The 26,254-nt window shown below is 48.2% G+C and overlaps 4 protein-coding genes across 8 annotated transcripts in view; 2 read left to right on the plus strand and 2 right to left on the minus strand.

Annotated features, from left to right (window-relative positions):
- Nucleotides 1-3,603: 3,603 nt before the first annotated feature.
- Nucleotides 3,604-18,301, plus strand: chrm5a (cholinergic receptor, muscarinic 5a). The gene is made up of 2 exons (XM_062469986.1): nt 3,604-4,075; nt 15,348-18,301. Exon 2 carries the CDS (start codon nt 15,401-15,403, stop codon nt 16,943-16,945), a length of 1,545 nt encoding a protein of 514 aa, XP_062325970.1. The 5' UTR covers nt 3,604-4,075; nt 15,348-15,400; the 3' UTR covers nt 16,946-18,301.
- Nucleotides 18,302-18,556: 255 nt separating this feature from the next.
- On the minus strand, nt 18,557-21,718 carry zgc:194887 (uncharacterized protein LOC571819 homolog). The gene is made up of 3 exons (XM_062470043.1): nt 21,048-21,718; nt 20,665-20,820; nt 18,557-20,027 (listed from the first exon to the last, which is right to left on the minus strand). The coding sequence occupies exons 2-3, from the start codon at nt 20,801-20,803 to the stop codon at nt 19,336-19,338; spliced, it is 831 nt and encodes a 276-aa protein (XP_062326027.1). The 5' UTR covers nt 20,804-20,820; nt 21,048-21,718; the 3' UTR covers nt 18,557-19,335.
- A 659-nt stretch (nt 21,719-22,377) lies between these two features.
- Nucleotides 22,378-26,254, minus strand: part of LOC134026755 (KATNB1-like protein 1) — a 35,646-nt gene continuing 31,769 nt past the window's right edge. The window contains exons 1-10 of one of the 4 annotated variants that reach the window (XM_062469693.1): nt 26,244-26,254; nt 24,516-24,615; nt 24,359-24,390; nt 23,975-24,227; nt 23,757-23,872; nt 23,630-23,680; nt 23,191-23,280; nt 23,008-23,112; nt 22,777-22,906; nt 22,378-22,702 (exon numbers count right to left, since the gene is read on the minus strand). The exon at nt 26,244-26,254 is cut by the window's right edge and continues 133 nt beyond it. In XM_062469693.1, coding sequence (XP_062325677.1) covers nt 22,661-22,702; nt 22,777-22,906; nt 23,008-23,112; nt 23,191-23,280; nt 23,630-23,680; nt 23,757-23,872; nt 23,975-24,227; nt 24,359-24,390; nt 24,516-24,615; nt 26,244-26,254 — 930 coding nt within the window. In that variant the 3' untranslated portion in view covers nt 22,378-22,660. Of the gene's footprint in view, nt 22,703-22,776; nt 22,907-23,007; nt 23,113-23,190; nt 23,281-23,629; nt 23,681-23,756; nt 23,873-23,974; nt 24,228-24,358; nt 24,391-24,482; nt 24,616-26,243 lie in introns of all 4 variants that reach the window. The other 3 variants (XM_062469690.1, XM_062469694.1, XM_062469692.1) reach the window with 3 other exon arrangements.
- acp7 (acid phosphatase 7, tartrate resistant (putative)) overlaps nt 25,826-26,254 on the plus strand; it is a 16,556-nt gene continuing 16,127 nt past the window's right edge. The window contains exon 1 of one of the 2 annotated variants that reach the window (XM_062469688.1): nt 25,826-25,860. The gene's annotated coding sequence lies outside the window, so the exon portion shown is untranslated. The remainder of the gene's footprint in view (nt 25,861-26,254) is intronic. The other variant, XM_062469689.1, reaches the window with a different exon arrangement.

Consider the following 26,254-nt stretch of genomic DNA (forward strand, 5'->3'; position numbering starts at 1 on the left):
CTGCTCGCTTCTGATTGATGCAGTGGGGGATCGTGTTAGTCTGACGCTGGTGGGCCCCCTGGGGAGGCCAGGCTGGCCCAAACGGCAGTCTGTTCAACATGCCATGTTTCAATATTTCAGTTGCTGCCCTGAGCAGACACAATAACTCCCATCACCTCACACAGCTGAGGGCAGTCTCAGTGACAGACACAGAGAGGAGCCCTGAACTGAAGTGCAGCGTTGCGGTTCCATAGAGGAGATGCAGCACTAGACGTCCCCAGAGAGAACAGAGCAGGAGTTTGGTGCACAATTGGGTCAGAAGATAAGTGAGCCCCTGTGGAGCGTGGACAGATGAGATCAGTCTGGAGCAGCATGGACATACCTCTCCCTCTGCCTCTCTCCTCCCTCTGCTTCTGCCTCTCTGCCTCTCTCCTCCCTCTGCCTCTCTCCTCCCTCTGCTTCTGCCTCTCTCCTCCCTCTGCCTCTGCCTCTCTCCTCCCTCTGCTTCTGCCTCTCTCCTCCCTCTCTGCCTTTCTCCTCCCTCCCTCTCTTTCTCCCTCCCTCTCTCCCTCCATTTCTCTTTCTCCCTCCCCTCTTCTCTTTCTCTATATTTCTCTTCATCAATTCAATTAAATAATGCTTTACATTTAGTCATTTAGCAGACGCTCTTATCCAGAGCGACTTACAGTAAGTACAGGGACATTCCCCCGAGGCAAGTGGGGTGAAGTGCCTTGCCCAAGGACACAACGTCATTTGGCAGAGCCGGGAATCGAACCGGTAACCTTCAGATTACTAGCCCGACTCCCTAACCGCTCAGCCACCTGACTCCCTATGGCTTTAATGGTATGATTGAGGGTTGCTGCCAAAGCCATATAAGATTGAACAGAATGATACACTTACATTTGTAAAAATAAATCTGTTTATCTTTCTGTCACTCTTTCTCTTCGTATTCCTTTCCCTCCCTCTTGCCTCGGGCAGATCAGATGAAGACCTGAAGACCTCCCGAGAAAAAACTGTGCCCGGAGGGAAGGGGAACTGGACGTCATGAAGAAGATCTGATCTACATTTACATTACATTTAGTCATTTAGCAGACGCTCTTATCCAGAGCGACTTACAGTAAGTACAGGGACATTCCCCCGAGGCAAGTAGGGTGAAGTGCCTTGCCCAAGGACACAACATCATTTGGCACGGCCAGGAATCGAACCAACAACCTTCTGATTAATAGCCCGACTTCCTAACCGCTCAGCCATCCGACTCCCTGATCTGCCTTGTTGTGATGATGTTGTAGCTTACCTGCACCATGGAAGGAAAATTTATCATTTTAGACATGCTGATTGTCTTGTCCTTTATTTGACCCTTCATGGGACAAGTATTGGCCATTTAAAATATTCATCTATTTATAGAGAAAGATTTGAACAATAAATAATGTGTAATGTCTTTTTATTGACTGCCATTATGGAATATTGAGCAGAAACTTTGTGGACATCAAGTTGAATGTAATGTCAGTAACGTGTGCGTGTGTGAGTGTGTGCATGACTTTTGTGTGTATGTGGGAGTGTATGTCCCCAGTAGAGACCATGCTGTCCCCAGTAGAGACCATGATGTCCCCAGTAGAGACCATGATGTCCCCAGTAGAGACCATGCTGTCCCCAGTAGAGACCATGATATCCCCAGTAGAGACCATGCTGTCCCCAGTAGAGACCATGATGTCCCCAGTAGAGACCCTGCTGTCCCCAGTAGAGACCATGATGTCCCCAGTAGAGACCATGATGTCCCCAGTAGAGACCATGATGTCCTTAGTAGAGACCCTGCTGTCCCCAGTAGAGACCATGATGTCCCCAGTAGAGACCATGATGTCCCCAGTAGAGACCCTGCTGTCCCCAGTAGAGACCATGATGTCCCCAGTAGAGACCATGATGTCCCCTGTAGAGACATGCTGTCCCCAGTAGAGACCATGATGTCCCCAGTAGAGACCATGATGTCCCCAGTAGAGACCATGATGTCCTTAGTAGAGACCCTGCTGTCCCCAGTAGAGACCATGATGTCCCCAGTAGAGACCATGATGTCCCCAGTAGAGACCCTGCTGTCCCCAGTAGAGACCATGATGTCCCCAGTAGAGACCATGCTGTCCCCAGTAGAGACCCTGCTGTACCCTGTAGAGACCATGATGTCCCCTGTAGAGACCATGATGTCCCCTGTAGAGACATGCTGTCCCCTGTAGAGACCATGCTGTCCCCAGTAGAGACCCTGCTGTCCCCAGTAGAGACCATGATGTCCCCGGTAGAGACCAGACTTCATGTCTCTGGAAGCCCCAGAAGAGTCTGGGTCTGTGTGGAGCGACAGCAGCAAACATGCTGACCTCAGAATGCACTTGACCTCAGTGTAATATACATTAGAGTATTAGAAGCAGCAGATTACACAATCGGTTGAAATTAAATAATCCTCCGGGACTGGAGTTGGTTTCCTAGACGGTGAGTTTGTTGTCACTCCAAGAACACATAAGATGTCTTTTGCTATTTGACATTCACAACAAGATCTATTGTATTTTTTAGTCAACTTCTGTGATCTTGTGATGTGTGCTGGTGTACTGAGGGTGGTGGTGCCTGATGGGGAAGATCAGGCCTATCATCAGGATTAGAGACAGAAGGGCTTTAACCTGATAAAGCCCCTAGCTATCACCCAGCATATCCCCCTAATACCAAACAAATGATTCCCGTCTGCATCAAAGCACACACTCTCACACGCAACAACAATCTCTCTCTCACACACACCGACACGCACAGAAACACACAGTCCCAAACACACAGCTTCCAGAGAAGATCCTCGGTGCTGCATCCCTGTGCTTATCTGGTCAGACGAGCGCTCCATCCCTGTGCTTATCTGGTCAGACGAGCGCTCCAGTGAAAGAGAAACAGGCCTTTCAATTGAGCATGGTCATATTGTAGGTAGCTACAGATGGACACTGTGATACCTGACATTGGCTTACAGCTGTTCAAATAGAGGAGCAGCCCATCCCTGGTGCTGCCCTGGGTCCTGTGTCAGGGCTGTCCAGAGAGCAGACTGGGTCCTGTGTCAGGGCTGTCCAGAGACAGACTGGGTCCTGTGTCAGGGCTGTCCAGAGAGCAGACTGGGTCCTGTGTCAGAGCTGTCCAGAGACAGACTGGGTCCTGTGTCAGGGCTGTCCAGAGAGCAGACTGGGCCGTTTGTCTTGGAGTGATTAACGGTCTGATTCAGCGTGACCCTCCTCTGATGGCCAGCGAGGGAGGAGGACCAGCAGAAGCCTTCCTCCAGACACACCCCTCCTCTCCTGCTGTCACCTCCTGAACCACCCTCCCTTCTCCTTGTTTTCTCTCCTTCTCTCCCTCCTTGTTCTTTCAGTCGGAGGACAGGGCTGCATGCTCACTGTGCCGAAACATGATGAGCCATTCTGCCCTGTGGGACTCCCACTCCTCCCCCTCCTCCCCTTACTCCCCCTCCACCCTCCTCCCCCCTCCTCCCCCCTCCTCCCCCCAGCAGCGGTTGCATCTGTGTCTGTCAGCAGTAGCGGCACTAGCAGCCGAGAAGCAAGCTGCATCTCTCTCTCCCTCCGCCTCGCCCTCCTTCTCTCTCTCCTCCACACAGACTCTCAGAGGCGACTCTACTTGAGGGAGGAAGGCAGCATCACGCTCGAGGTCAGGAGGAAAGTTCCTCTCCTGTCTGGAAGCTTCTGGACCTCCTCCACAGTGTCCTGAGTGTTCTGAACGGGTCTCCTGGCAACTTGTGGATACTTCTTTGTGTTTGACTGCGATGTTCGCTGATTGTTTCCGAGGAGGTTTTTCCTCAGATGGTGTCTGGGTCTGAGTGTTGATGAGGGAAACCCTGGTCCCCCTCTTCTACTCTGAGCTGGCTGGTCATCTGGACTCCTGAGGCTGATCTGTTGTGTGGAAATGTTGGTCCTGTCGTCCGCCTCACTCTCTCCTCCAGTGTTTTGATTCTGGTTTTCAGCACCCTGCTTGACCTGCCGGGCTGGACGCAAAACAAAGGGATTAACATGAAGAGCCTCCATGATGAGGAGAGGCCAGCCCTGACACAGAGGGGCTGTGGAGGAGGGCAGTGGTGAGTCCATATAACTCTGTTGTGGTTCTGATGCCATGTCCTGGGGAGCTGTGGGAGGCTCAGGGGGGCTGTGGGGAGCTGTGGGAGGCTCAGGGGGGCTGTGGGGAGCTGTGGGAGGCTCAGGGGGGCTGTGGGGAGCTGTGGGAGGCTCAGGGGGGCTGTGGGGAGCTGTGGGAGGCTCAGGGGGCTGTGGGGAGCTGTGGGAGGCTCAGGGGGGCTGTGGGGAGCTGTGGGAGGCTCAGGGGGGCTGTGGTAAGCTGTGGGGGGCTCAGGGGGGCTGTGGGGAGCTGTGGGAGGCTCAGGGGGGCTGTGGGGAGCTGTGGGAGGCTCAGGGGGGCTGTGGTAAGCTGTGGGGGGCTCAGGGGGGCTGTGGGGAGGCTTCTGATGATGCACAGCAGCATGGCCTTGATGCAGACGAGCGCTAACCCTAACTACATCATGCGTGCGCAGGAGCATGTCAGAGAGTCCTGGCATGTATTTTTTATGTCGCCTTTTACGTTAATGAAAGAGAGAGAGAAAGAGAGAATTTTTTTCCAGTGAAAAAAAGGCATGGTTCCTGTATGATCACTTCACGGCACAGGTTTCAAATGACAAGATGTACACACAGTATTGTAAGAGTTTTGACTGTAAGTCACCACTAAAAGACAGCAAGGAGAAACAGAACCACCTCCAGAAGTAACCACCTCCCTATCTGTTTACATCTCTAACACCGTATCTGTTTACATCTGTCTTCTCTTCCATCTCTCCCTCCTCACAAGTCTCTGTTTGGTCATGTCTATTCCTCACACTCATTTACACAAAACCCTTTTTCAATTCCTACAGCTTATCTTTTAAAAACTCTTTAATGTACTTTCTATCACTCTGTATTTTATCTTCTCTGCGATGCATCTCTGCTTTCTCTCTTGAGGAGCGCAGGGGCTCCACACTACTCATAACTAAACACCTTTCATTAGAATGAACCTCCAACCAAGATTAGTTTTGGGGGTATTTCTTCACCTTGATGTATGATTTAAGTATTTTTACTATCGAAAGGAGGAATTTTGGGAAAAATACCTGGAAAAATAAGTATTGACTTTACCCATTTAAATATCCACGGTCACTTCTCCGGAGTCTTTGTCCTACTTTTTGTGACTGAACGAAAATGACAAAAAAAAGGATTAGCAAGTGAAGCGTGATTTTAACGAGTCCTTGCGAGACCCTTGGTCAGCGGAGCGTTAAGGAGCTCACGGCTACTGAGTATTCGGGGGAAGGTAGCCACAGAACAGGAAACATTCTCCATGCTGAGAGAGATGATGACTGTCAGAGCCTCAGTTGTGAAGAGCTGGTGTCCGCTGTAACTAGCGAAGCCTGACGTCACGGTAACATAAAGCCTGATGTCATGGTAACATAAAGCCTGACGTCATGGTAACATAAAGCCTGACGTCATGGTAACATAAAGCCTCAGTAGTCATGGTAACATAAAGCCTCACGTCACGGTAACAGAAAGCCTTACGTCACGGTAACATAAAGCCTGACGTCACGGTAACATAAAGCCTGACGTCACGGTAACATAAAGCCTCATGTCACGGTAACATAAAGCCTGACGTCACGGTAACATAAAGCCTGACGTCATGGTAACAAAAAGCCTGACGTCATGGTAACATAAAGTTTGACGTCACGGTAACATAAAGCCTTAGTAGTCATGGTAACACAAAGCTTGACGTCATGGTAACATTTACATTTAGTCATTTAGCAGACGCTTTTATCCAGAGCGACTTACAGTAAGTACAGGGACATTCCCCCGAGGCAAGTACGGTGAAGTGCCTTGCCCAAGGACACAACGTCATTTGACACGGCCAGGAATCGAACCAGCAACCTTCTGATTACTAGCCCGATTCTCTAACCGCTCAGCCACATAACATAAAGCCTGACGTTATGGTAACATAAAACCTCCCGTCACGGTAAAATAAAGCCTCACGTCACGGTAACATAAAGCCTGACGTCATGGTAACAAAAAGCCTGACATCATGGTAACATAAAGTTTGACGTCACGGTAACATAAAGCCTCAGTAGTCATGGTAACATAAAGCCTGACATCACGGTAACATAAAGCCTCACATCATGGTAAAATAAAGCCTGACGTCATGGTAACATAAAACCTGACGTCCTGGTAATATAAAGCCTCAGTAGTCATGGTAACACAAAGCTTGACGTCATGGTAACATAAAGCCTCACGTCACGATAACATGAAGCCTGAAGTCACGGTAACATAAAGCCTCACGTGACAGTAATATAAAGCCTCAAGTCACGGTAACATAAAGCCTGACGTCACGGTAACATAAAGCCTCACTAGCCATGGTAACATAAAACCTCACGTCACGGTAACATAAAGCCTCACGTCATGGTAACATAAAGCCTGACGTCATGGTAACATAAAGCCTCGCGTGACGGTAACATAAAGCCTGACGTCATGGTAACATAAAGCCTCAGTAGTCATGGTAAAATAAAGCCTCACGTCACGGTAACATAAAGCCTGGCGTCATGGTAACATACAGCCTGACGTCACGGTAAAATCAAGCCTCAAGTCACGGTAACATAAAGCCTGATGTCACGGTAACATAAAGCCTCACGTCACGGTAACATAAAGCCTGACGTCATGGTTTCATAAAGCCTGACGTCATGGTAACATAAAGCCTCAGTAGTCATGTTAACACAAAGCCTGACGTCATGGTTTCATAAAGCCTGACGTCATGGTAACATACAGCCTGACGTCACGGTAAAATCAAGCCTCAAGTCACGTAACATAAAGCCTGACGTCATGGTAACATAAAGCCTCACGTCACGGTAACATAAAGCCTGACGTCATGGTAACATAAAGCCTCACGTGATGGTAACATAAAGCCTGACGTCATGGTAACATAAAGCCTCACGTCACGGTAACATAAAGCCTCAGTAGTTATTAAGAAGCAGTTAGGAACGGTGTCTAGGGAGCAGACAGGTCTGGACTATATACAGTATGACCAGACCTTTAATGCCTCACCTCTCCAGCACTCTCTACTAAAACTGCCAGTTACTCTTTTTTTCCGGTCTCTCTGATGATTAGGCGGTATGTGAAACCTGATCACATATTTGTTCCATGTTTCATGCAGTACATCACTGTAATAGGGTCAGAGGAGGCAAACTGCGAGCGTGTTGAGAAATTGAGATGTCGACCTGAATTTGTTGACTGTGTCCTTAAGCCCTTTACAGGCCTTGGCAGAGGGACTGAGTGCATGCCTGTGTGTGTGTCAGAGAGGGAGAAAGAATGTTCGTATTTGTCTGTGTGTGTGTGTGTGTATCAGTGTGTTTCAGGGAGGAAGGAAGGGAGAGAGAGAAAGAAAGACAGACCTGGGAGGAAAAGAAAGAGTGACTCTCGGCTCTTGCCTGATTCAGTAGTAAGATGTGTTCAAACTGCCCCCACTGTGTCTCCTAACGCATTGAACCAATCACAATGTTTCACACAAACAACATCTTGTGCTGGTCGTGTTTTGGGCCTAAAGCAAACAGCAGGAACCTAGGGGCCTTAACAACATGAGAGAGAGAGACAGAGACCAAGAGAGAGATAATTTATTTGATTGAATTGAAAGAGGGAGTCAGAGGGAGAAAGAGAGAAAAACTGACTGAGACACACCGAGAGAGAGAGAGAGACAGACAGAGTTAGAGTGAGAGAGAGAGAACTAGAGAGAAAGAGACCAAGAGAGACCAAGATAGACCAAGAGAAAGAGAGAGAGAAAGAGGCTGGATCTGACCATTAAGACACAACACTCCATGGACAGCAGTACGTAATGTCCAGGTGTCGTATCCAACTAAGAGCCCTTACCCTAACCTTAAGAGCCCTAACCCTAAGAGCCCTAACCCTAAGAGCCCTAACCCTAACCTTAAGAGCCCTAACCTTAAGAGCCCTAATCCCAAGAGCCCTAACCCTAAGAGCCCTAACCCTAACCTTAAGTTTGTGGTGAAAATGGCATTGAGTTCTGATGAGAAGATAAATTACATCTGAAATCTATTACATTGCATAATGGAAGATACTAACGATTCTACTGTATGTTGAGAATGATGTAAGGAAAACAAGTTTACTAAGATTTGAGCCAAATATAAATCTATACATACATTTCTATAAAAAAAATTGCTGTTTATATCTAGTTGCACATGAACTGTGTCCAGATTCATGCGTGCACCATGTATTTGTAGAGTACTCTGTCTCTTCAACCCCCCCGGTCAGGGAGGTCATCTTCAACATGGGTCACTGGGCGTACCTGGGGCAGTCAGGCTCTGCCAACAAGCCCACGGCCCACACACACATATACACACATACTGTACACACACACATATACTGTACACATGCATACACACACATACATATACACACACACATATCCATACACACACACACACATATATATCCATACACATATACACTTACATACACACAAATACACAGACACATTTATATACACACACACACATACATATTTATGTATTCTACTGCAGTGCAGGTTGCGAGTTCTGCATCCAAAGCAGAGTGCAGTGAAAGGTTGAGGGTGCCTGTGAGAGCAGGGCAGTGCTGGTGGAGGGACCAGGGCAGGGAGGGTGGAGGGACCAGGACAGGGAGGGTAGAAGGACCAGGGCAGGGAGGGTGGAGGGACCAGGGCAGGGAGGGTGGAGGGACCAGGGCAGGGAGGGAGGAGCGACCAGGGCAGGGAGGGTAGAAGGACCAGGGCAGGGAGGGTGGAGGGACCAGGGCAGGGAGGGTAGAAGGACCAGGGCAGGGAGGGTGGAGGGACCAGGGCAGGGAGGGTGGAGGGACCAGGGCAGGGAGGGAGGAGCGACCAGGGCAGGGAGGGAAGATGGCTGAGAGCCAGAGCGGCCTGGAGAGGCTTTTCATTCACTTCACTCTCCCTCCTCTAACCTGACTCACACTCTCCCTGAACACAGCAGGAATTCTGTTATGTCTCTCGTAAACAGAAACTCCTCAAGGACAAACTACTGTCATAACAATATACATCAAATATCTGGTTACAAACAAATTCTGAAATATCCATGTAGCCTCGAAGTTGAGCTGAAGGTGGAGAGAGTTTGAACCAACCCAACTTTTGTATCTTCATGTAAGGGCTTTTCCTCAGAGCCAGACAGGGTTATTAGGCTAAAGTATTTCCTTTTGTGTGTCAGACTGAATACCAATAAAATGTATAGAAAACACAGACGTCTGAAGACTAACGCCTTCAGATGGTGCAGAATGCTGCTGCGAGAATGTTTGACCACATTACCCCAGTCTTGACCTCTTTGCACTGGCTTCCTGTCCAGTTGAGAATACGTTTTAAAATGTTATTGTTTGTTTGTAAAGCTCTTAATGGACAGGCCCCTTCATATATCTCGGACCTCTTAAAATTGCACACACCCATTACGTCACTGAGGTCTGCGGACAAGCTATTTTTATACACTCCCCGATCACGCTGTATACGCACAGCTGATAGGGCCTTTGCAGTTGCTGGTCCTAAGCTGTGTAATCAGCTTCCCCTGTCTATTAGGCAGGCTCCCTCATTGTCTGTTTTTAAATCCAGGCTTAAGACCCACCTTTATGTTCTGGCGTCTCCCACTACTTGAGTTGTGATTTTACTTGTTTTGCTGTTGTTGACTGTTTTGTATTTAGTTTTTACTATGTATTTTATAGTGTTTTTTAAATGTATTTGTATTATAATTTTTGTGCTTCTGTTTGGCACCTCAGTCAGCCTTGCTGTGTTGAGAGTGTGCTTTATAAATAAAATGTACTTACTTACTTACTAAGGTTCACGATGAGAAGTGCTGATGCCAGCTCTACCATGTGTTGGGCTGATGCCAGCTCTACCATGTGTTGGGCTGATGCCAGCTCTACCATGTGTTGGACTGGCCAGGTTCTCCCAGTGAAAGGCTGTTATGAGGAAAGTGTTGAGCTGGTGTAGACTTCCTGTTTTTAAGCCCCATCAGACCGTCTGTGAGCAGCAGCCGTCCATGTAGAGGCACTGTGAACGTCTCCAACGGTAGCCCAAACATTTAGGAAGTGTCAGAAAATGAAGGAAATGGTTGAAAGTAGCTGCTCTTGAGTGTATTTCTTTGTGTGTGTATTAGCCTTCATGCCCGTGTACGTTTGTGTGTGTGTGCGCACATGAGACCACCTCACCTGTGTTCTCAGGTGTTCACTTCTGCCTGACAGGGTGTCAGTTTAGAAGAGTCATGATTCATTCACACGTCCTGGGACCTCCTCCTCAACACCCCCTACCACCAGGAGACGTCTTTCTTCTGGAGCTCCTTCGACTTACGATACAAGGGCCTATTTTAAAGCATGGACTTTGCGGTTGAGATTGTTTAGCATTTTTATGAAAGAGAAGTGTTTTTTTGCTGGAGGACTTTTGGAATAATGACATGTTGAGAAGCTGAGAATGTGGTGTGGTTTCACTTCTCCGGGTAGAGGTGTATTTTTTGCTCGAGGTCACATGCTGGTCACATGACACATGCTGCAGGGAGGTGAGTGTGAGACAGAGGGAGAGGGAGAAAGAGAGAAAGATCTATATGTAGTAAGAAAACAGCAGGAGGAAGTGAGAGAAGGAAAGAGATTACGTTTTTCTTTTAACGACAGTGCTCATAAAAAACAGATGGCAGGGGCCATAGGGCCCCCTATGGAGGGATGTGATTGTATGAGTGATATGATGTGAAATGCCACAGTAATAAGCTGAAGGGCGATCAAGGGCCTGGACAGGAGTCCTGTGGAGAGGGGAATGTTATTTGAGCATGCCTGAGGCTGGCACAGGTACGCCTGCCAACCCAGGAGCACCGACGGAATATCAATGACTGGTTCCATGGGCTGGAAGGAGGGGATGAGAGGCGGTCATACACAAGAACCTACATGGAAGACACAGAACGAAAGAGAGAGCGAAAGCGAGAGAGTGTGAGAGACAGCCTGAGAGAGAGAGACAGGGGGGGAGACAGACTTCTTCTTCTGAAGCTAAGGTGATGACAGATGAGTTCTTACAGCCGACTAGACACGCAGGGTCAGCAGAGTGGAAGTGGGAGAGCATCTAATTTAGTTACATCCTTTTAATAGACAAAATATGCTGAAGTGACTCATAAGCCTCACTCTAAAGGCCAAGCAGCAGGATGCAGTGTGCACAGGCTCTCTAGTGATGCTAACTTGCCTCGGAGGAGGAACGGGTGGAAGGAGAAGATGGCTCTTGATTCATGCGCCCGTAAGTGGTCCCAGTGGAACCAACAACTCATCGCCCAGATGCTCTTAGAGGCTGTAATATTTACCCATCATCCCTGAGCAGGTGTCAACCATTCTCACAACCAGCCGTCTGTCCGTGTTCCAGACCTGCGTGGTGCAGCGCAGCAGCCGTCTGTCTGTTTTCCAGACCTGCGTGGTGCAGCGCAGCAGCCGTCTGTCTGTGTTCCAGACCTGCGTGGTGCAGCGCAGCAGCCGTCTGTCCGTGTTCCAGACCTGCGTGGTGCAGCGCAGCAGCCGTCTGTCCGTGTTCCAGACCTGCGTGGTGCAGCGCAGCAGCCGTCTGTCCGTGTTCCAGACCTGCGTGGTGCAGCGCAGCAGCCGTCTGTCCGTGTTCCAGACCTGCGTGGTGCAGCGCAGCAGCCGTCTGTCCGTGTTCCAGACCTGCGTGGTGCAGCGCAGCAGCCGTCTGTCCGTGTTCCAGACCTGCGTGGTGCAGCGCAGCAGCCGTCTGTCCGTGTTCCAGACCTGCGTGGTGCAGCGCAGCAGCCGTCTGTCCGTGTTCCAGACCTGCGTGGTGCAGCGCAGCAGCCGTCTGTCTGTGTTCCAGACCTGGCAGCTGTTAGCTCGTCCTCACCTCTGGAACAAAGTGGACATTGGAAACAATTAAATCCACTGATAAGATGCAGTGCCAGTATTTCGTGGGGCCCTGACTTAGATTTTAGGGGCACTGGGAAGACTTCTCTCTGGCAAATGAACATTTGACACATTTACATTACATTTACATTTAGTCATTTAGCAGACGCTCTTATCCAGAGCGACTTACAGTAAGTACAGGGACATTCCCCCCGAGGCAAGTAGGGTGAAGTGCCTTGCCCAAGGACACAACGTCATTTGACACGGCCAGGAATCGAACCAGCGACCTTCTGATTACTAGCCCGATTCTCTCAGGTTCACTCACTTCATTGTGTCACGTGGCTGAGCGGTTAGAGAATCGGGCTAGTAATCAGAAGGTCGCTGGTTCGATTCCCGGCCGTGTCAAATGACATTGTGTCCTGCGCTGCACCACGCAGGTCTGGAACACGGACAGACGGCTGCTGCGCTGCACCACGCAGGTCTGGAACACGGACAGACGGCTGCTGCGCTGCACCACGCAGGTCTGGAACACAGACAGACGGCTGCTGCGCTGCACCACGCAGGTCTGGACCACGGACCCTTTCCTCATAGATCGCCTGTCAACACGCCGCCACTGGAGGAATTATTGACCAAAAACTCAATTGGCACAACTGCCTCACGATGGGCCACTAATACTGTTGTCAAAATACTCTTACCCCCCTATTTTGATGATCTGAAACGCAAGTACCAAACCGCAAAGCGCAAGTAACTTTGTGGGCGGGACTCCGGCTCGGTTGCTATTTTTCCGGCGGGATAAATGACTTTGCGCCTGGCGCAAATCTAAAATGGGTAGGTCCGAAGTAGCTACATTACTAATGGGTGTGGTTTGGGCGTAACGTGCAATAAACCAATCAGAGCGTCATCTCACATTCCCTTTAAGAGCAGCGCTTGTTCCGTGGCGGATTGCTATTATAACGGCGGATTTGCCAGGCGCACGCCAGGAGCGGTTCACAGCCAAGGAGACCGACGTTCTAGTCAGGGCCGCAACAGATAGACAAGTGACATTGTATGGGAAAGGCAGAGCAGTTTTCTCATTGCACTAAATTGCCCGCTCATGCTGCTCATTCAAATTCTTATTTTTATATAGCCTACCCTATATTTTATTTTTTAAATTGTTTGGTTCTTGGAATTAGTTTAACTATTGTACTTTTTTACTTAATTTAAGACCCGTATATGTTTATTGTTTGCACCTTCCTGCCACAGTAAATTCCGTGTTTGTGTAACATAGGCTACATGGCGAATAAACCGAATTCTGATTCTGATGGAGATGGGAGAAGAAACCCACCCAAATTAGCTTCGGTTAAACAGGCGTGGGAGAAAATTAGCACAATTGTTACAAATCATGTTCACATACATAGAGATTTCTCATGAAAATATTTTTATAATCATTGAAGAAATGTAACACGCCATTAATCAAAACAATGTAACGTAGCTTCGCAGAAAGAAGACCCTGGCCTCGCCAGCAGTGTGCACGGACCAAGCTTGCGCCCTTAAAATAGCATCTGAATAATGCGCCATTGACTTTAGACCACGTTTTTCCTGGTCAGTGGCGGAATTGTTTTTCGGAAACTGCAAAATAGCACCAGGGAACGTTTGCGCCGGAACACGCCTCCTTTTTCGCTGAACCGCCCCCGGGAGCGCAAGGTCATTTCGACGTGCGTCTGTGGAGGGAAAAGTCAGCTTTGCGTCGAGTGCAAACTAGGAATGATACTTGCGTCGTTGACAAAGTCAATTGCGCTGGGTGCAAGATCGGGCCCCAAAGCTGTCGTTTAAATGTCTCATTTACATGTGTGATTAGATGCGATCGTTGTCCCGCACAAGCCAGCCCTACCATCGACACAGTGTACTTCACTTCACGACAACATCAGACATCGTCTCAACCCTCATGTCATGTCTGGTTTCCTACTCCCAACACTGTCACGCAGACACGGAAAAGTGAAGGATGATCCATATGCTGTCCAATATGACTGAAAAGGGAATGGAAAAGGACAGCAATCACACCCGTCTGTCTCCCCCCCTCAGTGGGGGTGCTGCTACCCTGACACACAGCAGTCTGTGATCATTAAACTGCACATTCTAACAGGAGGCATAATGTGAGAGGGCATCTCAATGACTCTGTCCTCACAGCGAGAGTGTGTGTGCTCCGTTTGGAGGTTATCTGTTACAGGGGTTAGGGTTAGAGTTACAGGGGACTGTCTGGTCTGTGGACTCTGGAAACACACCTTGCTGGGTGTCATAGAAAGGATTTCAGGACAGAAATCATTTCTACGTCTTCTTTGACCACTCTGATGATAGTTCAGATGGTTCACTTCTTACTAACCATGTCAGGGAAAGACAGGAAGCTGCTGGTCACCCTGGCTGGATTCAGACCAGCGCCTCCAGAGCCCCGGCAGATACATTCAGTCCACACCGAGGCGAACAGAAACAGATTTATTTGCTTTTATCAATCCCAGTTGTCCCGTGTTTTCACACGCGGGGCCGCAAGCTAAGTGACCTGAGCTGTTTCAGTAAGAGGAGGCTCTTTCCTGGGTAAACAGCTCTGGCACGCACACACCTGGAACAGCGACTCAGACAAACCAAACATGCCCTTGGGGCAGACGCGGCTGCATCCTTTGTCCGTTTGTTGATTGTTCCCCCACTCAGCGTTGTGAGCTAGTTTCTCTTTATCCAGATTAATATCCATTCTCACCGTAAAACCAGCTCTTGGCTGTTTCCCTGGTAACGTTGAACGACACAGATGTCATTTTCATCCCATTTCAACTGTCACAACTAGAACTAAACTGGAGGTTAGGTATTAGGAGGCGAGGAACTGAGTATGACCTGGATATTTCAGGATGTGCCACAGCTGTTTCTGAAGAGTGCTTGAGAGACCCCCGTGTGCATCAGAGTGTAACTCTTGTGGAGCTGCAGAACGCTGATCATTTCATGTAGCAAACCCCATGTAGAGACCCTATGTAGAGACGCTATGAAGAGACACCTATGAAGAGACACCTATGAAGAGACCCTTAATCTGTCTCTTGTCCTTATGTAACAGATATGTATTATTAAGGTAACTTGGTAACTGTTCTAAAGACATGTCTGTGTCTCTAAGCAACACATTATGTGCAAAGTTCACCAACCCATGATGTAGGATAGACTTTACTAAAACACCCTGAAACCTGTATGCTACACTTAGCTGATGAATGTTATTGCCCTTTGATTTAGTGTCTACCTTCTGCTTGACACAGTGCACGCTTTCTTACAAATGATAGCGGTGATGTCCGATTGACAACAACATGAGGACATCTAGTGGTTCATGGTGGAACTTCTCTGTGTGTGTTTGGTAGTTTATAGACAGAATCTGTAAGAATATATTCTTCATCTGTCTTTTCCTTTTCTTTCCAGGACCCCCCATTCAACATGAATCCCCTCCTCCCAGCCGAGCCCCTGTAAGGAGCATGGCGGGCGCGAGCCTCCAGAACGCCTCGTGGACCAACAGCACCTCCGGCCTGCATCTGGTCCCACACAGCCTGTGGGAGGTGGTCACCATCGCCACGCTGTCTGCTGCTGTCAGTCTGGTCACCATCGTGGGGAACGTTCTAGTGATGCTCTCCTTCAAGGTCAACAGCCAGCTGAAGACCGTCAACAACTATTACCTACTGAGTCTGGCTGTGGCCGACCTTATCATTGGTGTTTTCTCCATGAACCTTTACACCTCTTACATCCTGATGGGCTACTGGGCGCTGGGGAGTCTGGCCTGCGACCTGTGGCTGGCTCTGGACTACGTGGCCAGCAACGCCTCGGTGATGAACCTGCTGGTCATCAGCTTCGACAGGTACTTCTCCATCACTAGGCCCCTCACCTACAGGGCCAAGAGGACCCCCAGGCGGGCCGGGGTGATGATTGGACTGGCCTGGCTGGTGTCCCTCATCCTGTGGGCCCCGCCCATCCTGTGCTGGCAGTACTTCGTAGGGAAGCGAACCGTTCCGGAGAAGCAGTGCCAGATTCAGTTCTTCTCTGAGCCTGTGATCACGTTTGGAACGGCCATCGCAGCCTTCTACATCCCTGTGTCCATCATGACCATCCTGTACTGCAGGATCTACAAGGAGACAGAGCGCCGCACTAAGGACCTGGCTGAGCTGCAGGGGGTCAACTCCTCCACGGACCCAGTGGGGGTTCCCCCGCCCCAGAAGAACACCATCATCACTTCCTGTTTCAGCTGCAAGCCGGCGGGTGGGCCCCAGGACCGGGCCCAGGCCTCCTGGTCTTCCTCCAGCAGGAACCAAGGCCCCAAGACGGCCGCCGCCAGCGACGAGTGGTCCAAGGCCGAGCAGCTGACCACCTTCAACAGCTACGGCTCCTCGGAGGAGGAGGAGCGCCCAGTGCCCCCAGGGCCCTTCCAGCCATCCTATCAGACACAGGCATGCGGGCATGGGCAGAGTGTGGCGGGCAGCGAGCAGCTCAGCAGATACGAGGACGACTCTCCCCCCAGAAACACCTCTCACAAAAGCAGGAAGTGCGTGTCCTACAAGTTCAAACCCGTGCCGCCGAAAGACAGCGGCACCCCCCCGAGCAAGAACGGGGACACCAAAACAGCTTTCTCCTCGGCTGAGTCCATGAGCGCTCCGTGCTCCAAGCCCACAGACGCCACGCTGAAGATCCAGATGACGAAGAGGAAGAGGATGGTGCTGATCAAGGAGAGGAAGGCTGCCCAGACACTCAGCGCCATCTTACTAGCCTTCATCCTCACATGGACTCCCTACAACATCATGGTGCTCATCTCCACCTTCTGTTCAGACTGCATCCCTCTCTCCCTGTGGCACCTGGGATACTGGCTGTGCTACGTCAACAGCACGGTCAACCCCATGTGCTACGCGCTCTGCAACAAGACCTTCCAGAAGACCTTTCGCATGCTGCTTCTCTGTCACTGGAGAAAGAAGAGAGAGGAAGAGAAGCTGTACTGGTATGGACAGAACCCCGTGGTCAACACCAAACTCACATGAAACCTCTCACTTCATCCTTCTGGAAAGAAATCCACGACTGTGGTGACTAGGAGTCAGATACTATGACCATGTCAATGAGGTGCATGAGGTGTAGGGCAGGGGTATCTGCCACTGGAGGGTCTTTTTGAAGGATGTGAAGCCTTGGTGGTTCTGGAGGGGAGCGGGGGCGGGGGCCAGTCCCCCTGTGACAACAAGTTTGGACTCCCTTGTGGCCACCCTAAATATACAGTCTGAATCATTTTTTACTTGGGCTTTTACCTGTTAATGCCTGCAATGCATCAGTGATGTGAAAATAATGTTTAATGTAACTGGCCCCTCTAACAGTACAACTGGCCCCAGCTTGGCCCCCCCAGTTCAGATGGTTCAGATCCTCCCGTGATGGGACAGGGAGTAGACCAGACAGAAATGTATCAGTAAATGTGTTTCTTTAATCAGTTGTTGATCACATCTTAAAAGGTATAGACAACAAGATGATCCAGACCCAGAATAAACATTCACATTGTACATTTACATATGAAGTTAACACTCAAATTAATTTACATCTGTAAGCATAAAAAATGACAAGGAAATACATGTACGCATTGTTTTAAATGTATTGTGTTGGTAATATGCAAATGTGGGTATTAGTTTAGTTTTGAAGGGCTCTAACTGTGTGTTGATGTAAGAGCTGGCTTGCTTAGAAACGATTGTACACTCATATGATCAAAGCCTACAGTGCCATTCATTCACATCAGGCACATACAAACTTGAACATCTGAACACAGTCTACTGCTATATATGTTTTAAACAAATAGAAAAACTCATTCGTGTGTCCCAGTTTTGCTGATCCTGGCCTGACCTTCCTAATCCCTCATGGTCCCTCTGACGTCATGAGGAATTCAATGTGCTCTTTGTTATTTTGTGTAGAACACTCTTCATGAACACATGTTCTTACTAGGCCAGGAACTCAGCTGTACATGGGAAGTAACACTATTTCAGTTTACTTGTTCATTATGTCATTAAGGTATTATCAAAGTATAATCCAGGGGGGTCGTTAGATCCTTTTTACTGGGGCACGTGCCCCAGTATAAATCTGCTGTGCCCCAGTAAAATCTAAAGTTTGAGTTTTAACAATTTACTTTATTCGTCAATGCATTCATTTAGATTGATAATCCCAGAAAAAAATTACGCAATATCCCAATCAACGCTTGTAAAATTAAAGCAGTTTAACCGAAAACACAAACCGATGCATGTCAGTGCGCTCTTCTGAGTTTGCCAAATAGCCACTGCAGCATGCACACAGAAGTCCAGGTGTCAGACTCGGCACACAAGTCAGAATTGATAGGCTAAGAAAACATTACAAAACTAAAGAAAGTTTTCTAAATGATTACCCTACCGATCATCTTATTTTGACTATACATAAAAACAATATTACATGAAGCTAAAGAAAAACGTATTTGCGCTCAAATTAATGCGAAAAAAATGTGTGCTCTGGCATTAACTATTGATGTCCCTGCCAAAGCTGATATCAAACGTCTGAACTGTGTATAGTGGAAGGGGAGTTTATATAGCCTAGTAGTGCATCGTGTGCAACAAGCTTGAAAGAAAAAAAAGGGATATGAATATGAGTTTAGATGTCTAACAACGTCCCTGGTATAATCACTTCATCACTTCATGTCATGATCTCCTGACACCTGTCCATACAACATTCAACAACACATGAAGGAGTCCAAATACTGATTTGCAAAAGCTTTTTTACATCTTTAGTAAACTACAGTATGATAGCTTGACAGCAACTTTTTTTGTGATAAAATAGAAACACAGAAAACTGCGGAAAGGAATCTTGTTGGTGGTCAAAGTATCACAAAAAATTAATACACCTTTTCTTATTTTGAAAAATGTGCAATGAATCCGTTGATACAGTATGTTTACAGTATTATGTGATCATATGTTTCTGTATTTTAATTTCTGAATTAAACGTGTTAAAGCAGGAACACCTACCTCAGATTGTTGAGCATCACTAAACAGCAGCTCCAGTCTTGCCTCGCTAGCTAGCCAGCTATCTGCCTTTGGTAACTATCATTTAATGAACTAGCTAGCTGGTCTCGCATCTCTGCTTTCAAAAAAAGAAAGAATAACTTGTAGTCTTTGTTTAAAAAAATATTCAAAATCCCTTCGAAAATTCCTGTTATACTGTTGTATGCAGGGCTGGCCCAAGCCTTTATGGGGCCTTAAGCAGAATTGATTTAGATAAAAAAAAAAATAATTACATTCAACTCTAATTTCATGTGCTCTTGGGGGCCCTCGGGTGGCCACGGGGGCCCTAAGCAGCCGCTTAGTTCGCTTATGCCTTGGGCCGGCCCTGGTAGTATGTATTTATAACTGAATCCGGACTCCAGTCCCCTAGTCCTTCACAGCTCATCCTTCTTGCAGTCTCCAGTGTGGACCACCTTCACAGTCTCTGAGGGCCTCACCATCATCCAGGCGTACTTACACAGGTGCTCCTTGTTGCAGTCCTTCTGCCAGTAGATCACATTCCTGCGGTTGAGGTTGGCGCCAGCACAAGCGTCATACCACCACCCACCCCCCGCCACGCCCTGGAACTCCAGCTTGGCACAGTTCTGGAAGTAGTTGTCGTTGTCGCGGTCCTTGGTGGTGAACTTCTGGTTGTCGTGGAGATAGTTCTCCGTATCCTGTGTGAGGGCGTCCACGGCCGTCCCCTGGAACAGCCCCAGCCTCAGCCTGTAGCCCGCCGCCTCCTCCTCCACCAGGAAGGGATCGTACTGCCCCGTCTTGGTGACGGCGTCCTTGTCCACCAGCTTTACCCCCAGCATGTAGCGGCCAGGGCCCTGGGTCAGCTGGTGCAGGGCCTGGTTCCCAAGCCAGTGGTCCCCGGTCAGGAGTCCAAAGCCCTGCCTGTACTCAGACCAGCTGCGGTCGAAGTCCACGCTGCTGTTGACGGTGATGTGTTGCACCACGGTCCAGCCCCCCTCCTGCATGGCGCAGCAGGCCAGGATGGGAGCTTCTCCAGGCTGGATGAGGTACACCCCGTCCCTGGCCTTGCTCCCTGAGCTCTGCCACAGCTCATGGCAGTCCCTGGGGGCTGCGGGGAACACACTGATTAGCACTCTTGTAATGTTACACAGCACAGATAGTAGTGTGAGTTTAAGGTGATTACCCTTGTTACTGTTTGATCAACTGTTTGTTTACGTATAGCTTTATTTTGTATATATATTGTATGTTGATGAACGAAGGTGATTAACCACGCCTTGTCCTATCAGCTATGACCTCTGTGTCTGAGTGGCAAAGATACTAACAGGCAAAGAAACTTAGTTTGTTTAAAATAACTCATGAACATAGACACTCATTCATGTTCTTTCATGTTTTTATATCTTTTTTTTCACATAATCACTAGCATGAACATATGGTCTTTCTCTGCAGAGTCACTCAGGGAAGATTTTCATCATGTCTTGGTCAGTAAGCCACTAGGTCTACGCTGTGGAATTTGAACCTTGAGCATCAAAACAAAACAGTTCACATCCAACATTGATAAGACAAGAGATAGATTACTTCAAAGGAATTTTTGAGGTTTCTCTGAAAAGCTGAGATAATAATGAGTATCATTAACTAAAATAACATTTTATCGCGCATAGCAAAAAAGCCTAGACGTGTGTATACACACTTGCTACATGTAATACTCTACAGGTGTGAAATGGATTTGCGGGTGATGCGGGCGGCACCTCTAAGGCCCTGGTTGAGGACCAGCAGGTGGTCTTGCAAGGGCAGCAGGTGAAGGTTGTCAGCCTGCAGGTCAGTGGAGAGGGATCCTTTCACACACAGCAGCACCGCTGCAGTCAGCCAGCAGATCTGACCAGCCATCCTGCTGCTCAGCTGGCCTTCACACACGCATTCATACACACACACAGGCAAACACACGCACACACATTCATACACCCCCACACACATACACCCCCACACACACACCATACACACGCGCACATTTTTGTTGAAAACTTGTCAGGCTGTCATCATACTCTGTACAGAAACTAGCAAACGAAAACCTAATGAAATAACCAACTAATTCAATTTAACTAATTACCAATTCAAGAACCAAAGTACTTACTCTGGGCCCTGTGAGTAAGAAGTGCTTCCTAGGTCTTCTGTAGTGTGGACCTTCACAGAGAGCTACGCCAGGAGAGAGAGCTACACAGGGAGAGAGAGCTACACAGGGAGAGAGAGCTACACAGGGAGAGAGAGAGCTACACAGGGAGAGAGAGAGCTACACAGGGAGAGAGAGAGCTACACAGGGAGAGAGAGAGCTACACAGGGAGAGAGAGAGCTGGAGAGCAAACAAGAATCCAGTGTGGCTCTACCACCCAGCCCTCCAGAGTCCAACACAGCTGGACTTCAGCACCTACATCACTTCACTATTAAAAACATCAAAGGTTGAAGATGAGATTCTGCTTATCTGTGACAAGATGGAGGATTACCTCATATCCCTCCCTGACTGAGACCCCCCTCCTGACAAAAATGATCTGGCAACCTTTGTCTTGGTGTTGAAATGACTGTCCCAGTATGGTGTATTTGAACTAGTGGGAAAACAAACAAGGTTTTTCTACTTCTGTTGGATAACTCACATGGCTGTGGAACTTGGTTATGGTTTAATTATATAGAAGTGCTAGATATCAAAGTTAATCACCCCGGGTTTACAACAGCAATGAATGCAAGTGCCCTCAATCCAACCAGTGAGCATGGACACTGTTGGACTGTGCATTGCTTCCTGTTCAGGCATGACATCATCACCAGCAGTGCTGACATGAGTCAAGAGATAAACAGGAGGGAGAAGAGAGAAGGAGAAGAGAGAGGGAGAGAGAATAGAGAAGTGAGATAGAGTTAGAAATCCAGAAAAGGTCATTAAAATGTTACACCCATTTAATTTCCAGTCCTTAGGAAACCATCCAATCTAAAGCCCTTGCAGTCCATGAAGGTAACCCTGAGAGGAGCCCCCTGTGCCAGCTGGTTATGAGACTAACAAACCAGGTACCACCCGGCACACCTCCTTCCCCTTTACTAACACCAAACAGAATAAAACTAATCACAACAGAAAACAAAAACTCCTACCTAGAACACTGGGAAAAAGAAACCAAAACACAAAACAAATTAGATTGCTATCAGGGCCTAAACAGAAACTATGAAATGGCTGAATACCTATATATTGTCACGGACATAAAGCAGAGACAGCTGCTCACTAAATACAGAATGAGTGACCAAACCCTTCCAATCGAAAAAGGAAGACATAAGAACACGGTTACCTAAAGAGTACAGAATCTGTGGGCACTATAAATCAGGGGAAATTGAAACAGAAAAACATTTCCTACGTAAATGTTACAAGTATAAGAGATCAATAGAGAGAGAGAGAGAGAGAGAGAGAGAGAGAGAGAGAGAGGTGGGTAATTTTCTATCACACAGTTCTTCAACCTAAATGGCTACACTATGAAGTCAATTTCTGTATTTTCACAGAATCTTTAATGTATGCATGATTTATACATATTCACAATGAGAAAAAGGGCACAACTGTCAAGTAAAATGTAAACATAATGAACAATCTCTTTGATTCTGATGAGCAGTCATCATCTGATGAGGTTTATACTGTATATCTAAAAACATGTTTTCCATTTAAGAATAGCAACGACATCTGCTCGTACAGCCCTCCGGTGAGCATGTGGGTGGTTCTCATCAGGGCAGGTGAGACAGGTGTGACAGGTAGGTGTGTATAACCTGGGTAGAGAGGAGATAATCAGTACTGCGCCTTGTTTCAAGCCATCTTGGTGAACAGCTGGTGAGCCTCTTACCGCTGCCACAGCCCCAGCGGCCCCGGCAGCCCCGGGGACCCCGGGGGCCCCGGCAGCCCCGGGGGCCAGGGTCCAACACGCTTCCTGGGTCCACATGTCCAGTATTTGCTGTTTAAAAATCTGGATATTTCTGTAACACACGTTGACCTGCTTTCAGTTTCTACATAGGTGTGCCAGATTCTCAGAGACAACCCACATACACACATCTCTCTCACAACCCAGTAAACACACCTATCTGATGATTGGGTGCCAGTTCCACTACAGCCACAGGCAGCCAGATCCTTCCACCTTGTCTTCAGGACAGATTCCAGCCAGCTTAACCCTGCCGTCAGATACCTGGATGATAGCATGGGATTAGTCCAGCTGGGCTCAGCCCTATTGAAAGCAAAACTGGTGGTACAGTACCTTACTCACCCTTCATAAGGACTGGTAAGGGCTGTTCTCACTAGTGGTAAAAGGTCGACACAACAGCCAATAGAAAAGAGAGGTGACTCTTCTTTAATGCTGCAGGGATGAAAAAATAACACAAATGCAAGTTTATTTCAGGTTTTGTTAGGAATACTGAATAGTCGTCATACTGGGCCATAAATAAGCAGGCCTGCAGTGGTCTGCACCCCTGCTCCTGACCCCACACAGGCGTGCAGTGGTCTGCACCCCTGCTCCTGACCCCACACAGGCCTGCTGTGGTCTGCACCCCTGCTCCTGACCCCACACAGGCCTGCTGTGGTCTGCACCCCTGCTCCTGACCCCACACAGGCCTGCTGTGGTCTGCACCCCTGCTCCTGACCCCACACAGGGCTGCTGTGGTCTGCACCCCTGCTCCTGACCCCACACAGGTGTGACGCTTCAGTACCTTTCAGTGATGATAGGAAGACAGTCAACAAACACAGCAGTGTCTTGGATTCTGTGGGAGGAACACATCGTTAGGATGCAAATCAGACCTAATCCAGAGAACTTCTCTGACATTTGAAACATTTTACCTTACAAGGTATGTAAGGAATTCTCCAACATTTCTTCTCCACAGGGTCATCGCTACAGTCAGTCGCAGGTTCCTGCTGAAAAGCACTTCAATCATAGCGCTGTGATCCCTGGACATCTACAAAACAGCGTCACGGTGACGGGATCCATACATCACATTTCTGGAAACTTCCACATTCAAGACAGAAAAAAAACTATTTAGAGATGACCACCATGTCACCTCAGTGAAGTAGTCTGTGTTTCTGGAGCTTTCCTGTCCAGGGCTGCCTGGGTGACTGGCTGTGGGGAGCTCCCAGGGGTCCATGTGGAAGATCTGGTCCTCCTCAGGATCCGACTGGTCCTGCCTGCCAGCCGTGTCCGCCGCCCGGCACGGCCCCGCCTGCTTCCTGCGAGCCACGGCCAGGCGGTGGGTCTTCCTCTTGCAGGAGACGACCCTCTTCAGCCTGCAGGCGCCCGGCCGGCCCGCTGGACACCTGGGACACAGGGAGGAGCTCAGCCACACAGATATTATACGTTAATATTATTACGCCTAAACGTAATACTTGGTGTCAACACTTATTAAGTTGGTGATACTGTATCTGTATGGTGTGGGCATGAACCTCACCTCTTTTTGCTGATGTCTTCCTTGAAGTCAAACTAAAGGTGGCAATAACATAACAGAAAATGGTACAGCTTAAATTAAAGGCATAAGTGTTACTTATATATTTTTATAGATCATAAATATATACCTTCTCTGTGTTCCTAGCATGAGAGTAGCGTACTCTGTACTGAACCATGTCGCGAGGCAGGCTGTCCTCAACACTCTGGTACTCCCCCTCCTCACTGGCTTGCTCCTCTGACGCCATCACCTGACGCCAAATCCTGGAAATATATTAATATTTTTAAATACATGCACCTGGCCGCATGCTTGTCAGACTAGGGAGCTGTGCCTCTGACATTGTTGTGAACAGCACTGGGGCTCCGCAGGGGACTGTGCTGGCTCCGTTCCTGTTCACCCTCTACACGCCGGACTTCACCTACAACTCTGGGTCCTGTCACGTCCAGAAATATTCAGATGACACGGCTATAGTGGCGTGTGTGAGGGAGGAGCAGGAGGGGGAGTACAGGAACCTGACGAGGGCCTTCGGCGATTGGAGCGAGAGGAACGGCCTTCTCCTTAACACCAGCAAGACCAAGGAGTTGGTCATTGACTACCGTAGGACTAAGCCACATCTGCAGCCTATTAATATCCAGGGCAAGGACATCGCTGTGGTTCAGACCTACAAGTTCTTGGGGGGTCTGCAAGGAGATGCTGCTCATGTTCTATCAGTCAGTAATGGCGAGCGTGCTCTTCTATGCTGCAGTCTGCTGGGGAGGCAATATGTCCAAGAGGGACACTGGGCGGCTGGACAAGCTGGTCAGGAAGGCGGGCTCACTGGGGACTGTGGTGGAGATATGGATGCGGGGCAAGCTCTTGGCCATTATGGGCAATGTTAATCATCCCCTCCACCATGTCCTGGCAGGACAGTCCAGCAGCCTCCGTAGCGGGCGGCTCAACACCCTACGTTCTCGGACTGAGCGTCTTAGGAGGTCCTTTGTCCCAGATGTCATAAAACTCTAATATATGATTGACTTCACACTGTTTTGCACTATACACCTACAATATACATATACATCTTATCTACACTGTACATAACTTATTATATTGTCTGTTTGTATTGTATTGTCTGTACATACTGTATGCAAATGTAAATATGAGAGCTGTGAGAGACACCTGAATTTCCCCACGGGATTAATAAAGTATATATCTATTTATTTATCTATCCTACTACCTTTTACAAATAACACATAGGCCTACTGGTGCTTTCAAAGCACGACAGAAAACAGTAGTGGAGGTGTACAAGTACACTCCTGCCGGCTTAGGTTTGTTTTGGGGTTGTATGTGTAATCACATGTACCTAACCAATTTAGTTTATGTACCAATGAAAGGACAAGTAAACGTTTGTTTGTACTGTTATTCTTACTTTTGTCCAATGCTGGAATTGTCACATCAAGCGCTGAAGTGATCTTATTTACCCACAATGCGCGCATCACGTGAGTGTTGTTATGGTGTAGCAGCAGCAGCTGGTAAGTTTTGTTATGAAGATCGTGTTGTCTACATTAACCATGATACATACAGTACTTTAACATCTGTAGTCCTCGGCTGGCAAAAAAAAATAGACGCTATATTTAAACTCCTAAAAAGATTCTCGGTAGTTAAGTTAGCTTAACATTTTTTGTTTCTAAACCTAGCTGTCTTTCTTGCTAACTTATGCTTCAGTTTACAAAATGAAAGGATTAAACAACAGCGCTAGCAGTAATCAGGCATGATCCAATTCAGGTACTGTACTTGAAGCATGAAACAAGATTTCTAAATGCTGTTGACTAGTTTACCCACGAATTAGTCAACTTCACCGATCTGTGTATTGACAGCTCGTTGCTCATTACATATGAATGCATTGCTAATGTACCTCAATACTTG

Source organism: Osmerus eperlanus, chromosome 9 (assembly GCF_963692335.1).
Source record: "Osmerus eperlanus chromosome 9, fOsmEpe2.1, whole genome shotgun sequence".
In the NCBI taxonomy this organism is placed as follows: Eukaryota; Metazoa; Chordata; class Actinopteri; order Osmeriformes; family Osmeridae; genus Osmerus; species Osmerus eperlanus.